The sequence below is a fragment of the Canis lupus genome, chromosome 10 (genome assembly GCF_011100685.1).
Source record: "Canis lupus familiaris isolate Mischka breed German Shepherd chromosome 10, alternate assembly UU_Cfam_GSD_1.0, whole genome shotgun sequence".
Taxonomy (NCBI): domain Eukaryota; kingdom Metazoa; phylum Chordata; class Mammalia; order Carnivora; family Canidae; genus Canis; species Canis lupus.
In genome coordinates this window covers 47,844,045-47,863,055 of record NC_049231.1, presented here as the reverse complement: position 1 = coordinate 47,863,055, position 19,011 = coordinate 47,844,045, and the positions used below count along the sequence as shown (strand labels likewise).

General features: G+C 39.5%; 2 protein-coding genes across 13 annotated transcripts in view; one reads left to right on the top strand and one right to left on the bottom strand.

Annotated features, from left to right (window-relative positions):
- Positions 1-9,587, bottom strand: part of CAMKMT (calmodulin-lysine N-methyltransferase) — a 390,047-nt gene extending 380,460 nt beyond the window's left edge. For 2 of the 7 annotated variants that reach the window (XM_038551187.1, XM_038551186.1), the window contains exons 1-2: positions 9,305-9,587; positions 1,792-1,964 (exon numbers count right to left, since the gene is read on the bottom strand). In XM_038551187.1, the coding sequence (XP_038407115.1) occupies positions 1,792-1,964; positions 9,305-9,442 (311 nt within the window). In that variant the 5' untranslated portion in view covers positions 9,443-9,587. Of the gene's footprint in view, positions 1-1,791; positions 1,965-3,689; positions 3,903-8,659; positions 9,097-9,304 lie in introns of those variants that run through there. The other 5 variants (XM_038551185.1, XM_038551191.1, XM_038551188.1 and 2 more) reach the window with 4 other exon arrangements.
- Positions 9,588-9,913: 326 nt separating this feature from the next.
- Positions 9,914-19,011, top strand: part of PREPL (prolyl endopeptidase like) — a 58,843-nt gene continuing 49,745 nt past the window's right edge. For 2 of the 6 annotated variants that reach the window (XR_005365819.1, XM_038551170.1), the window contains exon 1: positions 11,529-11,909. Coding sequence is in view for 3 of the 6 variants with exons in the window: in XM_038551170.1 (XP_038407098.1) it covers positions 11,691-11,909 (219 nt within the window). In the remaining 3 variants the exon portion in view is untranslated. The other 4 variants (XM_038551174.1, XM_038551173.1, XM_038551175.1 and 1 more) reach the window with 4 other exon arrangements.

Genomic DNA, 19,011 nt, shown 5'->3' with positions numbered 1-19,011 from the left:
CTGTAAACCACTCACAATAGGGCTTGTCACATCGTAGTCACTCAGTGGTCAGCCTTTACCAATGTGGTCCTGATCTTTTCAAAATTATTCTAAGGTAGCGTCCAGCTCTAGAATACATGTAAGCTACTGTGATTTTTGCATTACTAACGTGGAGAAAAATAAACTAGTTTGAAAAAAGAGATTACATCTTGGTAGCCATTGCAGCCAATGTTCTAGCTTAGTCACTTGTCTTCTCTCTGTAAATTAGAATTCAATGTCATATTTATATAGACAGATTTGTGTTTATTTTTTTGAAAAATGGATATGTCACAAAGAACCATGCCATTAGAAAGGAGTTTCGGTTTACATTGGCACCTGGGTTCCTGCTACAGTAAGGTCACTTGCAACAGAACCATGAATAGATGATGTCACATTCTCTCTAGCTAACCCTTACCAGGACCTTGAAGATGTCAGGATATGATTCTTGGCACATCTTACACTTACTGCATCTTGTCACCAGTGAATTTGGAGGGTAAGTTTTAGAACTTTATACCTGAAGACTGTTATTGGATCACTCTGTTCTGACTTCTTTTTAATTTCCTTAGAGATCCTATCTCCCAATTGTTTAATTATCTTCATTACTATTTTGTAGAGTACTGTAAGGATTACATGAGTTAGCATATATCAAAGAACCTCACTCTGTACGAGGCACATAGTCAGCAAGTAATGCATTTTTCTTCCCTTCCTAACCAAGAACAAAACTATTTATCTCCATCAGAATGTGAGATTCTAATTAGAATCTCATAATGAATATCAGGCAAGCTCACACAAATCCCTAGGTTTTTATCTTCTTTTTGGAGTTTCCAACAAAGCAGTATTATGAAACCAGATCCTAATTGTTCTTCCCTGCCCACCCTTGTCAATTTTTATCCAGATCCCAAATTTTAAGCTATTATGATGTCTTCTAAAGCTTAGATATTTTAAACTGAAATAGTTCAAGAAACATATACTATAAATAGACATCCTTTGTGAAAACTTTTTTTCTTAAAATTATTCCTTGCCTCACCTAAACCTTATTCAGTCTCATTCCACTTAAAATGTTTTTTGCTCTTCTTACAGTTACTGTAAATGTGCTCCTCCCTCCCTTTCAAAATGTGAAATCTTGTCAAAAAAGGCAGATGTTATAAAATCAAACACCTACGGTAATAGTGCAACATGCTAGGCTATAACTGTGAGAGAAAATTAATTCAGTAAAGATGGTATCTTGTTACTTCAGTTTGCAACTCTCCTGTCTTTTTTCTTTTTTTTTAATGATTTTTAAAGCCAGAACACTCTGTATGCTTCTCACAAAATCAGTGTTTTCAGCTGAATTTTTTCCTCCTATTCTTAAGATTCCATTCTGAAAGTGACAAAACATGAATGGGAAAAAATCCTAAAGCTTGACTTTTCAGATAACTACTACTTCAAGAGTAGTTTGGAAAATTCTGTTTTCACTTTCAGCCTTCCTTGTCTCAAAAAGAACTTGGTTTCTTGTCAAATGCTATGAGAGAATGGTTAAAAGAACCTTTTGATTTGCAAGGCACTTTGTCCTCAAATACCACTACATTCCTGAGAATTTTTTTCTTTAGTTCTGAGAATACAACAAAACCCAGTTAAAGCAGCAGGATTTCCTAACACAATGCTACAAAACCCAAGTTCTGATCAAGATTACCTGCAAATTCAATAGAATGAATAATGAGAGTCTTATTAGACGGCTTTTCTTCTACAAGAGAAAAATACTTTTAAAAAAATCGTCACCGGAGTGATGTTTACCTTAGAGAAATGCTGTACTCAGGATAGAAGACACTTGTATATTGGAACCATGCACCAACTTCCTCTTCAGTTGCCCTTGTTTTGGCTTCTGTTACTGAAAACAGATTAAATGATTCAAATCTTCTTACAGATACATGTCGCAGACAATCATCCAGGTGCTTTTGCTTCAGAACCTTTGAAATAAAACCAAATATTGTGTTTACATTATATAAACACAGCATTCAAAGTTGGACTTACAATACCAATAATAGAAGACTAGATAATGCAGACCAACCTCTTACTAGAGAACTAGAGAAGATGGACAGAATATTTTTTAATATATTTTGAAAATTATTTATTCGAGGAGGAGAGTAGAGAGAGATAGAGAGAGAACAGGGGGAGGAACAAAGGAAGAGGGATAAGCTGAGCCCAAAGCCTGACACAGGGCTCGATCCCAGAACCCTGACATCATGACCCAAGCCGAAACCAAGAGTCGATGCTTAACCAACTGAGCCACCCAGACACCCCTGGACAGAGTACCTTAAAACATTATTTGTAGGTAGCAGAGAACAAAGTAGAGAGCTAGTGAAGATTTACCAGTCTAAAAACTTTTAAAAAGGAAATAAATCTAGAGAGGTGAGCCTGGCTTTTGTAATCACTTTTCTTGTGAGGACAATGATCTGATTCCACAAAAAAAAGAGCTAAAAAGATAAGCAACACCTTTTATAGCCTGTGGACTTAGAATGTCAAAGCTTGCTACCTAGGCAAGGGGAGGTATATTATTCTGTGTATGTATGTGCGTCTGTTTTAAGATAAATGAGTAGTTTTGTTGGGGGGGTCATTGAAAACTGGGTTTTTAAGTATTGGAGAAACAAATATAGCTGTAATATTAATGATATTAAGCAAAAACTCTACAGCTCTGAATCTGAATAAAGAAAATAATGGCTATTTTACTTATTAAAACATTTTTAAAAATATATGTTTCCTGCATCTGACCACTTAAAAGTTCTAGAAACAATGACCAAACCAGTAGCAATGAACATACTTAATGACCACATTGCTGCCTCTAAATAGCATTTTCTATTAAAACAAAGTAAGGTCCCTTGGAGAAATGGCATAAATTGGACAAATGAACCTAGGACATGCTGCATACAAGAAAATAAGAAAGCCATAAAAAATTAAAGGCTATATTAAAAGGACTCCAGGGATGCCTGGGTGGCTCAGTGGTTGAACGTCTGCCTTTGGCTCAGGGAGTGATCCTAGTTTAGGGATCAAGTCCCACATCAGGATCCCTGTGAGGAGCCTGCTTCTCCCCCTGCCTATGTCTCTGCCTCTCTCTGTGTCTCTCATGAATAAATAAATAAAATCTTTTAAAAATGAATAAATAAAATAAATTTAAAAAAATAAAAGGACTCCAAAGCCAATTTAAATAGGGCCATTGGCCAAAGATGGGACAGTGTGACCACTAACAAAGGAAATAAATGTAATGGAATCAAAACACAAGTTCATCAGGGTTTTGTTTTTTTTTTAAATGCCCCATTGCTCAGGTCATGATCCCGATGTCCTAGGATCGAGTCTAGCATTGGGCTCCTTAGTCAGCAGGGAGCCTGCTTCTCCCTCTCCCTCTGCCTGCCATGCCCCCTGCTTATGCTCACTGTCTCACACTCTCTTTATGTCAAATAAAAATAAATAAGACCTAAAAAAAAATAAAATAATAAAATGCCCCATTGATGATCTTTAAAGGATGCTAGAGAACCAATTTATTATTCGGAAAATTAGTAAACAAAGAGGAGAATCAAGTATTTTTCTGTCTTTTATGAACTATAACTAAGAATATACAAATAGATGATAAGGGGAAGTTTGTATTTATGCTAATATAACAATAAATAAATGAAGAAACAACACAATTAGAATATCACCATTTTCAACCTCCTCATGAATTCATGAACCTAGACAAATATCACCAAGAAGAGAAATATCCAGGGGCGCCTGGGTGTCTCAGTTGGTTGATCCAGGTCCTGGGATCCAGCCTCACATCTGGCTTGCTGCTCAGGGGTGAGTCGGTTTCTCCCTCTCCGTCTCCCTCTATGAATGATCTCTCTTGGTCTCACTCTCTCTTAAACAAATAAAATCTTGAAAAAAAAAAAAGAAGAAGAAGAAGAAGAAGAAGAAGAGCAATAACCAGACACAACTTTGACTACTAATGAAAGCATACTCACCATCATCTTGACCAACCAAACCAGACCAAACCAAAAACATTAAACCTGAATCTGATCAAGCCTCTCTATCTAGGAAATAGGAACTTTAAAGGAAATAGAAAATAAGACATGAAGGAACACATTAAACATCAAGGACAATTAGCAAAATTCAAATTACGGGAAACTCTAATAGAGGTAAAAGAGACAGAGAGAGAACATTTAGATTAAAAAGACTTATGAAACAGGGCACTTGGTCAGCTCAGAAGAGCAAGCAATTCTTGATCTTGGGGTCATGGGGTCATGGGTTATGCCCCACATTAGGTGCAGAGATCACTTAAATTAATAAAAACTGTACTTAAAAAAAGACTTAAGTAACTTATCAACTAATAACAATGTTTACATCTGAGTTGCATATTTCAAAATAATCAAATTGTAAAGAAAAATTTTGAGACAAATGGGGAAAATTTGGAAACTGATCAGCTACCTCATGGCATCAAGAAATTACTTTGGGGGATCCCTGGGTGGCCCAGCGGTTTAGCACCTGCCTTTGGCCCAGGGCATGATCCTGGAGTCCTGGGATCAAGTCCCACGTCAGGCTCCCTAAATGGAGCCTGCTTCTCCCTCTGCCTGTGCCTGTGCCTCTCTCTCTCTCTCTCTGTCTCTAATGAATAAATAAAATCTAAAAAAAAAAAAAAAAGAAAGAAAGAAAGAAAGAAAGAAAGAAAGAAAGAAAGAAAGAAAGAAAGAAAGAAAGAAAGAAAGAAAGAAATTACTTTGGGTGTGGTATGGTATTTTAGTTTTTTTTTTAAGATTTATTTATTTATTCATGAGAGATGCAGAGAGAGGCAGAGACATAGGCAGAAGGAGAGGCAGGCTCCTCGCAGGGAGCCCGATGTGGGACTCAATCCTGGATCCCAGGATCACGCCCTGAGCTGGAGGCAGACACTTAACTGCTGAGCCACCCAGGCATCTCTATTTTAGTTATTTTTTAAATGTCATCTTATATAGATATGTACTGAAATAACTATAGAAAAAATATATCTAAGATTTATTTCAAAATAATCTGAGGTGGGAGTTGTAATAAGAGAATGGAGATAAAGTTGGTCACAGGAGCTAAAAATTTTTGAAGTTTATGGATATCTGAGTGATTATTAACTATTATCTCTAGTTTTGTACATGTTAGACATTTTCCATAATGGAAAGTTTTTTTAAAGATATAGAATATCCTAATAGTTATAATCAAATGAAAAATAACTAAAAACATACCTAAAACACCAAATATCTGTGGAAATACAGCAATATACTTCTAAATAACTTATAAACAAACAAAAAAGGAAACAATGGAAATTTGAAAGTATTTTGAACTGAATAATAAAAATACATTTCAGGGGGCACCTGGGTGGCACAGTGGTTGAGCATCTGCCTTTGGCTCAGGTCATGATTCTGGGTTCCAGGATCTAGTCCACATCAGGCTCCCTATGGAGCCTGTTTCTCCCTCTGCCTTGTCTCTCTCTGTCTCTCATGAATAAATAAATAAAATCTTTAAAAAATAAATTTAAAAAATATATATTTCAAGACATATGAAATGCAGATAAATTCATGCTTAGAGGGAAATCTGTGGAAAGGCTAAATCAGTAAGCTAAGCATCCATTGCAAAAACTACAGGGAGAAGCAAATTAAGTTCCCTAAAAAGTAGAAATTAATAATGTAGAAAACAAAAATATAAATTAATAATGTAGAAAACAAAAATATAGCTAGAAGGATTAAAATACCAAAAGCTGGTTCTTAGAAAAGATAGGGATGCCTGGGTGGTTCAATGGTTGAGCGTCTGCCTTCAGCTCAGGGTGTGACCCTGCAGTCCTGGGATCGAGTCCCACATCAGGCTCCCTGCATGGAGCCTGCTTCTCCCTCTGCCTGTGTCTCTGCCTTTCTCTCTCTGTGTGTATCTTTCATGAATAAATAAATAAAATCTTTAAAAAAAAAGATTAATAAACTGACAAATCCTTGACACTAATAAGAAAAAAAAAGAGAAAATATAAATATCAATGTGATGTAAAGAGATCACTATAGATCCAGCAGGCATTAAAAAAATAGCAAAGGAATATTATAAAATTATGAAAATCTAGATGAAATGGATAAGTTCCTAGAAGAATACAACTACCAAAACTGACGCAAGAAGAAACAAGTCTGAATGGCAAACTATTTTAAAAATACAATACATAGGGAGGCCTGGGTGGCTCAGCGGTTGGGCATCTGCCTTCAGCTCAGGGCGTGATCCCAGGATCCGGGATCAAGTCCTACATCGGGCTCCCTATGAGGAGCCTGCTTCTCCCTCTGCCTAGGTCTCTGCCTCTCTCTCTCTGTCTCTCACGAATAAATAAATAAATCTTAAAAAAAAAATGCATAGGTGGGTGGGGGGAAAGGGATAATTGGGTGATGGGCATTAAGGAAGGCACCTGATGTAATGAGCACTGGCTGTTACATGCAACTGATGAATCACTAAATTCTACCTTTAAAACTAATTTTAAAAAATAAATAAAAATAAAAATACAATGCATAAAAAAATCTTACCAAAGACAACTCCAGGCCTAGATTGCGCATCAGCAAATTATACTAAATGTCTAAGTAAGAATAACGCATGTCTTATCATACTCTTTACTAAATCTTCAAATAACCCTCTGTGCTATATACTCATTACGTCTGAAGGGAAATAAGGGAATGTTAATTTGCTCAATACCAGAGATAAGAAAAGGCACAAAAATCATGCTCTTTCAACACTGATAGTCTCAAACATATGGCATTGTTTTTAATTTAAATCATACTATGAAATATTCCATTAATCAGATTCTTCAGCCAAGATTTAAACCTCTCAGTAATATTACTTTTTAAAGGTTTTATTTATTTAACAGAGAGAACACAAGCAGGGGCAGCACCAAAGGGAGAGGGAGAAGCAGACTCCCCACTGAGCAGAGAGCCTGATGCAGGGCTCAATCCCAGGATGTCCCAGGATTATGACCTGAGCCCAAGGCAGATGCTTGACTGAGCCACCCAGGAGCCCCAACATTATTTCATTCTGTAGGTGTTTGTGAATGTGTGTCATGGTCATTGCTGCTTTTTCATCTGCCCTATGTGCCTTCCTTGTTACTCATTAACAGTTAACTAATACAATACACTGAGGACCTGATACTATGGGCCATTTAAAGCCTGTTCCTCAAAAATAAAAAATAAAAATAAAAATAAAAATAAAAATAAAAATAAAAATAAAAATAAAAAAAACCTGTTCCTCCTCTCAGGCTTTCCATGATGCTTAAAGACATGTGCTAAAAACCAACTAGACAGGCACTGTCCAAGGTGCAGAGGATGCAGATCAATAAAATATCATCTTTTCAAACCAGGGAGAATTCCAATTCTTTTTTCTTTTTTTAAGATTTTATTTATTTATGCATGAGAGAGACAGAGAGAGAGGCAGAAACATAGGCAGAAGAAGCAGGCTCCTCGCAGGGAGCCAGATGTGGGACTCGATCCCAGAACTCCAGGATCACACCTTGAGCCAAAGGCAGACGCCCAACCACTGAGCTACGCTGGTGTCCCAAGAACTCCCATTCTTGTAAGTTAGACGGACTCTGATCAAACGATCATAAAGTGATATGATATGGGGTTCACTGGTAAAGTGAGCTGAGGGTCTAACTCAGCCAAATGGAGTCAGGAGACTTCATTAAAACATAGATCTGAAAAATGAAGTCATTCAACAGGTAGGAAAGAAGACTCTAAGCAGAGTACACATGTGTACCAAAACATCTAATGTCAAAGCATATGAGTTCAAATGGCAGCCATAGCCAAAGCTTGTCCTGGTTCGTTCTGCATTCTCAGAGTGAACCTATGTGCTGGTCACCTGGAGTTCTCACTACACTAAGATTCACTGACATCATCACACTAAGATTTGATTGATTAATTTAAGGCCCTAATTGGCTATGTTCATAATTCAACTTTAAATGATGTTTATTTCACTGTAGAAAATCCCTGTGATAGTGATCTATGTGAAGACATGCATTCATTATCCTGTAATTTTGCAACATTAGCAACAAAACCAGATCATGAATGCTTTGGATAGACCGTCAAAGCACCAGAAAAGAAATGATCACCGAGTTATGTCATGACACCATAATGAAAAGGGGACTGGAGACAACTGTAAACGAAGTAACTCCTCAACACACAATCTCAAAAAAATAATGTGGCCATTGCTGGAAAATTCTTGTCAAAATACAACAGTCAGAAATGGAAGCGCCTGGGTGCCTCAGGGGTTGAGCATCTGCCTTTGGCTCAGGTCGTGATCCCGGGGGTCCTAGGATCCAGTCCGGCTCAGGTCATCAGGTCATGATCCCCGGGGTCCTAGGATCCAGTCCCTCAGCAGGCTCCCTCCGGGGAGCCTCCTCCTGCCTCTCTCTCTGTCTCTCATGAATAAATAAATAAAATCTTTAAAAAAAAAATTTAAAGAATTAATTAAAAATCAAGTCAGAAATGGAAAGTATCCTCCTGATTCAAGTTTTTAGGAGGAAACCCCAGGCAGAGGCATAACCCTGGTGTGCAAAACAACAAACAGATTTTAGTTCAAGAAGTTTGGAGGGGGGGGGGGAGGCGGGGAAGAAGTTTGGAGAGAGGGTCGGGGATGTCAAATCAGAAATGTGTCCAACCTGCATACAGCTGAGGTCATCAGCAACGGTCACAGCTCTGAAGTCCTCAAGTCCGACACACCCGGACTAGCCCACCTTGGACGCTAAGAATCTCGCGGGTCACTCCGGGCAAGATCAACGCGAGGCTCCCACAGCCCAGGGAAGGCCAGAGGGAACCCAGCCCCGTCCCGGGCCCGACAGCACGTGCAACGTCACAGTCCCGACCCGGTCAGCCGCGCGGATCTCCCAGAAAGAGGCCAAACTTGAACCGCACTCAGTCTGGCTAAGAAGCCGGGAGAGGAAGCCCCGGGAAAGAAGTAAGTAAAGCAGAAGCGGGAGTGAGGAGCAACGCAGGGCGCGGAGCGGCGGTCCCACCACCCGGGCTGGCGCGCCAAAGGGAAAGTCCCCAGATGCAGACAAATACCCAACGGAAGACCTACTTCCACCCGAATTTTCCAGGAACTCAGCCTTGGCTGCCCCCTCCCCGCCCCACCCGATCCAATTCCTCCCCTTTGGTGGGACCCTTAGCAGAAGCAAGGGGGCGCTTCTCAGGGGGCTCCCGGCAAAACTACGAGGGAACTGCCGGAGCTGCCGGAGAGTCGCGGCCGGTCGCCCGCCGCACAGCTGCGAGCAGAGACCGACTGCACAGGTGAGGCTCTTCCTTACCTGACGCAGGAGCTTCCACCGGGCGGCTCCCAAGGGCTCCGAGACTTGAAGCCCCCGAGAAGCGCCGCTGCTTGCTGGGCCTCCGCCCGCAGCTCGCTCAGCCTCCCTGGCCTCGGCGTCCGAGACTCGCGACTCCATCCTGTTAAAGCCGCCTCTTCCCCGAGCTGTCGCGGCGACAGCTCTCCCCTGCCAGGACCTGCCGACTTCTTCTCAGTCAGGACCTGCGAGCCGGACCTCCCTCCGACCGCCCTGGAGCGCGCGCCCTCCCCGAATTCCGCATTTCCGGTATTCGCGTCTCCTTGGCAACCAGGCCCGCGCGGCTCGCGTCATTGCACCATTTTTGTTGGCGGCCATCTTTAGTGAGGGCGGACCAAACCGTAAGGGCGTTGCGGCAGAACTAGTGGGACACTGGCTTCTCTGCTCCCCCCGTCCTCTGCCTCATCGCGAGCTCAAAAGACTAGCAAAGAACGAAAAATCTTAGAACTTTCAGGGTTTAAAAAAAAACCTCCGGCGGAGGAGAAACTACTCATGACCATAATAAAGATGGCGAAATCTGCTTAGGGCTCGTGCTTGACTGGGGTTACGTAGGCCAGCGTGCTGCAAACCAGCTCTGGGCGGCTCTGGATAGGCTGTCGTCCTGCGGGCTGCAGAACGCAGACTTCGGCTGGACGGGACTGAGGCAGCACCGGCGCTCCTCCCTGAAAGCTTTAATTCTCGGACTTGCCCTCCCGTTTCGGTGTGCAGAGCGCGTCCGACTGTCCTCCAACTTGCGTACGTATGGCGGGGCATACCGTGTCCTGGAGGGGTTCTCCCCATCGTCCCCTCACGCAGCCATCCCTCAGTCCCCTTGCTCCTCGCTCTTTGCCCGGCGTCGCTTCTCCGCGTGGCGCAAACGGTGGCCGCCACCCCACCCCCACCCGCAGCCCCCAGCCGGTTTGCTCTCACTTCGCCTCCTCCCCAGGGTGGAGAGTCGCGCCGGGAACACCCATTTGTCTCCCCCACCCCATTCCTAGCCTTGCAATACTGTCCTCTCCCTGCCGATGAAGGACGGACGGACGGACGGACGGATGGATGGAGGCTGCGGGCATGGGCGTAAGGACTGAGGTCCTGACAGGGCCGGGGGGCGGGGCGGGGGTTAGTGTTGGCTGCTGATCTCTTGTGCCCACTCGCCCGTTATTTTGCTGCGACACAGAGATGATGGAGGCGGAGGCGTCGTAGCAGATCCGATGGATCTCTAGTAAATCTGACGCAGCATTATGCCTTTGACACCGAGGGGCCTTTTGCGGAAGACTTCCACGATGACATTCAACCGTGTGCAAGATACTTGCCGCTTTTCTTAAAATCACAGTAGCCGGTATCTATTGAGTGCCCGCTACGAGCCAGGCGCCGTATTAAGATCTTAACAAAAATTGTCTAGTTTAATTCTTGACTCCATAAGGTAAATGGTGTCATTATCTCAGTTTTGCAGATGAAGAAACTGAGGCACAGGTGGGGAGTGCCGGAGTGACGACCTGAACCCAGGTGTCTCTTCTTACTAGCCTTACTTTGATGGGTTAATAAAGAACCATCTTTTCAGCAGAAATCAGAGGTGGCCTCACATTCTTCCCCCCCCCCCCCCCCCCATTCTGAAGTGATGTGTTTTGTTTTAAATAAAGAGCTAAAGACCTCTTTAACGTTAAGTCCGGTGGGGAGTCTAAGATGTGGAGCCAAACCAGATTGGACTTTTTGTCCTATTACTTTCTGTCCAGGTGACCCAGGGCACTTGTGGAAACTTCCCAGAGCCACAGCTTGCTCACCTGTAAAATGAACGTTATAATGGCAACTCTATCAGGTCCTTATGAAGTTTAAATTAGACAAAGTGTATAAAAGTGTCTGGCACGTAGCAAACACTCAACACTCTTCTACCTTTACTAAGTAGGCTTTTCTGGCTTATCCTTCATATGTGTACCAAAGATAAGTTCTGAATTTCGCAATTGCCTCTTAACACCCTCAAGAGTTCCAGAATGCCTTCATTTAAGTGTGTGTAAATTTGCAAATTTTTATTTTTTTGTTTTTTATTTTGTTATTGTTTTTTAGTTTGCCCCATGTGTACCAGAATCAGTGCTGCCTAGTTTGAGCCTGATAGGACTGACTGTACAAATGAGACATTTAAGTCCCGTCTGCCAAGAAGTGTGATTTGAATGAAACTTAAACTTACACAAGTTCTCAGGTATTTTTAACCTGAGTTATCAGCTGTCTGCAGTTATTCATAACCTGAGGGGTGGATGGCCCTGAAGGGGAGGGATAAGAACTACGGATCTTAGATACTCTGAGAACCCACTACTGTGTAATCCTACCTATGAAATCATATGCTCCAAAGGGAGCATAAACCAGGTACTCTGATATCATGCAGCAGAAGAGCAAATTATTTCTCCAGGCTTTGAAGTATAGTATTCCTCACCTTGGGAAATGCATGCAGAAACAGCACTTGAATCACTGTAACTTCGCTGATCATTATTACAATAGAATAAAATTGAAAAAATATCACCTAACCAAGTGTCTGCAGAGTAAACCCACGATATCAGAGTTAGCAAGAAACATCCCAACTCGGAGCTTCTCAAGTAAGGTATGGACTTTTAAGTTAACCTGTTTATAGGTCATTAAGATTAATTTTAGTTTTAAATTTTAGTTTAAAATAATTTAATTTAAAGATAAAGAATGGATAGGATCTCAGTTACTAATTTTCTCAGTAGTTCTAGTTTAATTTTTTAAATGTTAAGGTTTAATTGTCTATAGTTCGATATAAGTATAAAAGCATATACATGTATAAATTTTTAGCACTGTAATGTAATATATAAAGATGTGTATTTATAGAAAATGATTCACGTTAGGAAATCTATACACCTAAAAAAAAAAAAAAAAAGGAAATCTTTACACCTGCCAGTGCATATCTTTTTTCCTTTTTCTTTTTTTTTTTTTCTTATTCTGTGGGCAGCAAAGCAAGGTTTATCGAGTGATAGTAAACTTTATTGAATGATAGAGTACAAAGCTCCCAAGGAGGGAGGAGACCTGAGAAGGTTGCCAATCTGTGCGTTTCAAAGTATAATTCAGCTTCCTGAATTCCCAGAATATCGTAATAGCTTTTAACAAAATCTAATAAGATGTTAATTGTTTATGAATCCCAAATTAGTAAACTTGAATAACTCCATGTAATTGTGTTAATCCTTTGTTTAAAAAAAAAAAGAAAAAAAAAAGGCTTGCATTTTTGACCACTTGGGTCTTTCAGGAAGATGGTTTCAGACTGTTGTACTTTGGCAAGACCCCAAGCTGTGGGCTTGACCTCAACCTTGAGGACCTGATTACCTTTATGTGTAGAGTCACCACACATTCCTATTTGCCTAGGACAGTCCCAATCTACACCTGTTGTCCCTGTGTAATTATTAATAGGGTCCCCTTTCCTCTCAGAAATGTCCTGGTTAGGATGGTAAATTACATGGTCATCCTACTTATCTGATATTAAGCTATCTATTTATGCTGCTGCCACTTTGACATACCTCCCTACCATAAACTTGTTATGTTCCTTAGGCTCTTTAAATTTCATTTGGGAGTGATACTTTTGCAATAATTTACCATATTATTTTAATATTTTAATCTCTGGTTTAAAATGTTTTGTTGTGTACTGGTTTTTTTCTTTTTAGTCTGTTTTTACTACCTCATTTTTTTATTGTGGTAAAATGTGTATAAACCTAAAATTAGCCAGTGGCAATTACATTCAGAATGTTGTAGTCATCACCGCTATTTCTAAAATCCTGTCATCACCCAAAAGAAATGTATGCATGAAACAGTAATTCCTCACTGCTTCCTTTTCCAAGCCCCTGGTAACCTTATATCTACTGTCTCTATGAATTTGCCTGTTGAGTTAATTCATGTCGTACGGTATTCTTCTATGTTTGGCTTATTTCATTTAAAATGTTTTCAAGGTGGGATCCCTGGGTAGCGCAGCGGTTTGGCGCCTGCCTTTGGCCCAGGGTGCGATCCTGGAGACCTGGGATCGAATCCCACATCGGGCTCCCGGTGCATGGAGCCTGCTTCTCCCTCTGCCTGTGTCTCTGCCTCTCTCTCATCTCTCTCTGTGTGACTATCATAAATAAATAAAATTTTAAAAAAATAAATAAATAAATAAATAAAATGTTTTCAAGGTCCATCCATGTTGTAGCATACATCAGAACTTCATCCTCTTTATGGCTGAATAATATTCCATTGTATATACATATATACCATATTTCTATTTGTCGATGGATACTTGAGTGGCTTCTCTTTTTAAAAATTTTTTTTCATCTTATTTTACTAGATTCTTTTTTTATTTAATGTATGCTCTTAGCTCAAGCTTGTGAGTTCTTGTGTGGGTTTTGTTTTTTGTCTGTTTCTTGTTGGTTTTTGCTTTTGATTTTTTATCTCTGGTTCCTAGACATTTTTACTCTTTACGTCTTTTTTTTTTTACATCTTAGTCTTTCAAATTATTTTTCTTTTTATGGTATCTTGGCTTAGTTTAGCAATTTGATTCCTTTTATTTCATTATTACCTTGTGTATGTGTATGCAGCTTTATTCTACTTAAGAAACAGAAACTTTAAATTTTACTATTCAAAAAATTTTGGATCTTTAGATCATTTTATTTTGCATTTGTTTGGAACATTTTGTCATCGAGTACGTTTATCTTGAGTCTTAGTTTATAAATAGTAGGCAGGAATTACCAGCAGACTGACAGCTGAGATTGGCTCACACCCTGAACAGGAGGTTGACTATTTTTTCCCTCCATTTGTCCCTGAAGCAACTTTCTAATTCTCTTCTCACAGATGCCTGTCACCTAGAAACTGTAATGTGACTAAATGACTGCAAGAAAAAGTAGCTCTTTTAGTAACAAACTGGTCCTGCTTTCACATATGGTATATCAACCATTTCTTCCAAGAGAAACAATATGATCTGAAAGCTGTGCTTTTATGATCATTGGGACCTGGGAAAGCTATGAAGAGACCTTGGAACAACATCCATTTTCTTTCAGCAAGCATGCACTCAGATCTAACTTTCTCACTCCTATAGATACATTTAAAAAAAAACCAAAGTGTTAGTGCCTGTAGGCAAATTAAAATATATCTGCTTAAGTTAACTAAAAAACAATAAGGGGGGGATCCCTGGGTGGCTCAGCGGTTTAGCGCCTGCCTTTGGCCCAGGGCGTGATCCTGGAGTCCCTGGATCGAGTCCCGCATCGGGCTCCCGGCATGGAGCCTGCTTCTCCCTCTGCCTGTGTCTCTGCCTCTCTCTCTGTCTATCATAAATAAATAAATAAATAAATCTTTAAAAAAAAAAAGGGGCATCATATGTAATAGAAATGCCAGAAGGCAGGACGCCTGGGTAGCTTGGTGGTTGAGCATCTGCCTTTAGCTCAGGGCGTGATCCCAGGTTCCTGGGATCGAGTCCCACATCAGACTCTCCACAGGGAGCCTGCTTCTCCCTCTGCCAAGGTCTCTGCCTCTCTATGTCTTTCATGAATAAATAAAATATCTTTTTAAAAAATGCCAGAAGGCAAGAGGTCTGGCCATGCATGACTGGTGTTTGTGAACTAGTCAGAATTCTAATCCTTTTGACTGGAAAAAGAAAGGGAGTTTCAATATGGTGCTCTTTAAAAGTCCTCCAGGTGCTAAAGTTTCATGATTCCATCACCTCTACCTTATTAATCTTAGCAATAAATTATCACCTATACATTTGGGATTCTTTAGTACCATCTTCTGCACTATGGCTGTATATCAGGAGTCCCTGGGAGCTTTTTAGAAGTCCAGATTCCTGGATCTCCCTCCATATCTGCTGGATCAGAATCTCTGTGACTGAGGTCTTTTTCTCCTCCTTTTTTAAAGTTCGTTAGGTAATTCTGAAATTCCCAGCCTCCCACTGACCATGGACTTGCATGTAGGAGCTAGAGACACTTGGTTGCCAAACATTGCTGACCTAAACCTAAGAATTCATTGAGTTCTAAAGTTCTTACTGGCAAGTACCTTAGCTTTCCATTTTACAGTACCAGAGGACAAAATGAACTTGTCATTATACTCTACACCAACTAGTAATATTCAAAGACTAGCATCAAACCAGATACCATATTTCTTCTACATCCTTCTGTACCTACAAAAGCAATTCGTAAAATCTTTGATTGTTAAACAAGATACAAAAAGAAAACCAAATAGAGAAAATACGAAATCCTTTGGTTAAAGATGTTGGCTATTTCTACAATACAGATTAGCAGTTCCTGCAGTAGTTCTAAGAGAGATAGGTTAGCAGATGGATATCCCATCACTAGTGCTCGTGATCTGTGATTTGTAGGAACTACTAGTTCTAACTAATGAGTTTGAAACATCATCAGGTAAGAAGTAGTAAAGGGATATTTTGAAAGTAAAATTCAGGAAAGCCAGTAAAGAAAGTGAACATTGTACTCTCATAATTTTTTTTGGAATAAATCAAAGTGAGATTGCCTTATAGATAAAGCTTCATTCTTATTTTCTCCAGTCCATTTTTTCATTTTTCTCCATTTTTTTCATTTGTTCTTTAACCTGCTAGACTATGGCTTCTATTCCTCCATTAAAACCCCTGTTAGTGTTGGGGCACCTGGGTGGCTCAGTCTGCTGAGTGTCTGACTCTTAATTTCAGTTAGGTCATGATCTTGGGGTTGTGAGACCAAGCACCATGTGAGGCTCCACACTACGTCTAAGATTCTTTCTCTTCCCTCTCCCCACCCTTTCTAAAAATAATAAAAAAGTTAAGAAAAAAAAAGACAACTCTGTTAATGTCACCAGAGATGTAGCATATTTCCACCCAGTAGACCTTCTCTTTCAAGCTCCTTTTACAGGCTCTCAGCATATTTGATACACTTGACCATCCATCCCTCCTTGAAACACTCTTCTGTTTGCCTCTTGACTCCACATTTTCATGGTTTTCTTCCTACCTTGTAAACCTATCTTCAGTCTCCTTTTCTAACATTTATTTCATATGACCTCTAAATTTGGAGTTTCTCAGGACTTGGTCCTGGCCCTTTATTGTCTCTTTAATTTCTTTTTAAGTAATCTTATCCATTCCTATGGAATTTTTTTTTCATTCCAGTGGATTTAACTACCATAGCAGTTATTCATCCCAGATTCCCCTCTGCCGCACAGTATTTTATGGCCTCTTAACACTCTCCTGTTGGACATCTTTTGACAAACTTTCCATAGTTGAACTTCTGCAATTCAGTTCTTCTTTTCATTGCTGTATACTCAGTTGTTCAAACTCTAGAGCACAGGAAAACATTCTTTATTCCTCCTGTTCCTTTGCCCTACTATCACATCACTTAGCACTGTATCCCAAGCTAGCTTTGTGATTTTTTTTTTTAACTATATCTCAGTAGCACTATGACTATTTACTTAATTATTTTAGCTAATTCTAAGGAATAAATTTAGTAAATGACCAATGTGATGTGCTAGTTATATTCTTTTTAATAAAATGCTCACATACCCCAAATCTTGTATGCCATCATGTGTGACATACTTTCAGAAACACTGAATCAAGTCCCACATCAGGATCCCTGTGAGGAGCCTGCTTCTCCCTCTGCCTATGTCTCTGCCTCTCTCTCTCAGTGTGTGTGTCTTAAAAATAAATAAATCTTTAAAAAATATATATGTGTGTGTGTGTGTGTGTGTGTGTGTGTGTATATATATATATATATATATAAATTAAGTGATGTTACTCCTTACCTTAAAACTCTAATAGAATTTATTACATAAAGATAAAATCCAGTTTCCTAATTTTGTGCCCCCAAGGCCTTGCTGCATCTGTCTTTGTCTTGGTTTATGCCACTTTGCTCCCCATTCACCTTGGTAAAGCCACTGTGATCATCTCCCAGATCAAAGAACAGAACTCTTTCACATCCATCTTAGGGCCCATACATGCTGTTCCCTTATGCCATTTATCTCTACCTTAGTTCCTTCTCCTATTTTAGGTCTTAGTTAAATGTTACTTCTAAGAAAGTACATTTCTGACTGGTAACCAAAGTAACTCTTCCTCACTTAATTATTTTCTACTATAGCCTTGATTTTTTTCCTGCCACTTTATTATTATTTCATTGGTCATTTTCCCTTTTTGTTTTTGTCTTCCTAACTAAAATGTAAAATTCATAAGGGTAGGGGTATGCCTGTCTTGTTCAGCATTGTTTCCTTTTGTCTGAAACAGTGCATGATATAGTAATATTGTTGAATGAATGCTTGTCCCTGTAATTAGAGGCCTACATCAGTTTATAGAATGCCATGTCTATGGATTGCAATATAATTCTGGAACTAATCCCAAAATAAAGGATTGAGCTGGATGAAGAAATGACTCATGTAGTTAAGGCCCTGCCAAGCAGAGGTAGCAGCATGTATAAACGCTTCAGATCTACAGAGGAAACCAGTATGAGTAGTGTAGCCAGAATGATCAAAGATTAACCAAAAGAAGTAAGCAGGAGTCCACCTTCATTCATTTGCTTGTAGATACATATCCAGTTATCCCCATACTATTTGTTGAAAAGACTATTCTTCCATTGCATTTTATTCACACCAGTGTCAAAAATCAATCGACCATAAATGTTCAGTTTATCTCTTAATTCCCAGTTCTAACTTGTTGATCTGTATGTGTATCATTATGCCAGTACCACACTATCTTGATTCTATAGCTTTATAGTAGGTTTTGAAATCAGGAAGTGTGTGAGCTCTTTCTTTACAAAATGAAAAAAACAGAGCCACAAAGCCCAAGGTTAAGTAAAAAATTAGCAGTCAGAACTAGACATCAGGTAACCTGATTCCCAATCTTTCTTTTTTAGTATCTTTTATTACAAATTAGTACAAATGCTTATGAAATCCAAATACCATAATGAGCACTCATTACTCAATGTGACTTTTCTTAACTGGAAAAAAATAAACATTTGAAGACTCCTGTGTGCTTCCTCAATCACATTCCCAAATTTCCCCAGGGGTGGTCATTGTCTTTAATGTATCTATCCGTGTGTGTTTTTATGTAAGTTGCACATGTATTTGTATGTACAGATGACATATACGAGTGTTTTGCAAGTTTTGAGATTTTATATACTATATGTAAAATTGTTTAGCTTTTTTGTTCAACTTAAAATTTTGAGATCCCACATTAATATGTATGTTGCTAGTTCATTTAATACAACTACTATGTAGTGTTTCATTATATAATATACACAATCCATTTTCTTTGGACAAGTAAGCCGATTTTCTCCAGTTTCCAGACTTACCAAACAAAAGCTGCAAAGCACAATCTTACATATATATATCTCTTTATCTATATGTGCTAGACTGTCTTTAAAATTGGAATTCCTGATTGTATTCGCATGCTAATGTTGCCTTATGAAATAACTAGATTGGTAAAACCATTTTAAATGCAAATAAGGAATATATAAGAGTTCTGCATCTCACTTTATCAGACCTTTTTCCTTTTCTCCCAACAGATAAATGTGTCAAGTATGTCATCATCTAATATTCACTACCCTGATTAATAATGAAGTTGAGCATCTTTTCTGTGTTTATTAACCCCTTTGGTTTTATCTTGAATTACTTATTCATATACGTTGACCGTTTTTCCTACTGGGTTTTCTTTTTCTTACTGATTCATAAGAGTTCTTTACATGTCCTTTGTCTTTTATGTACTGTAG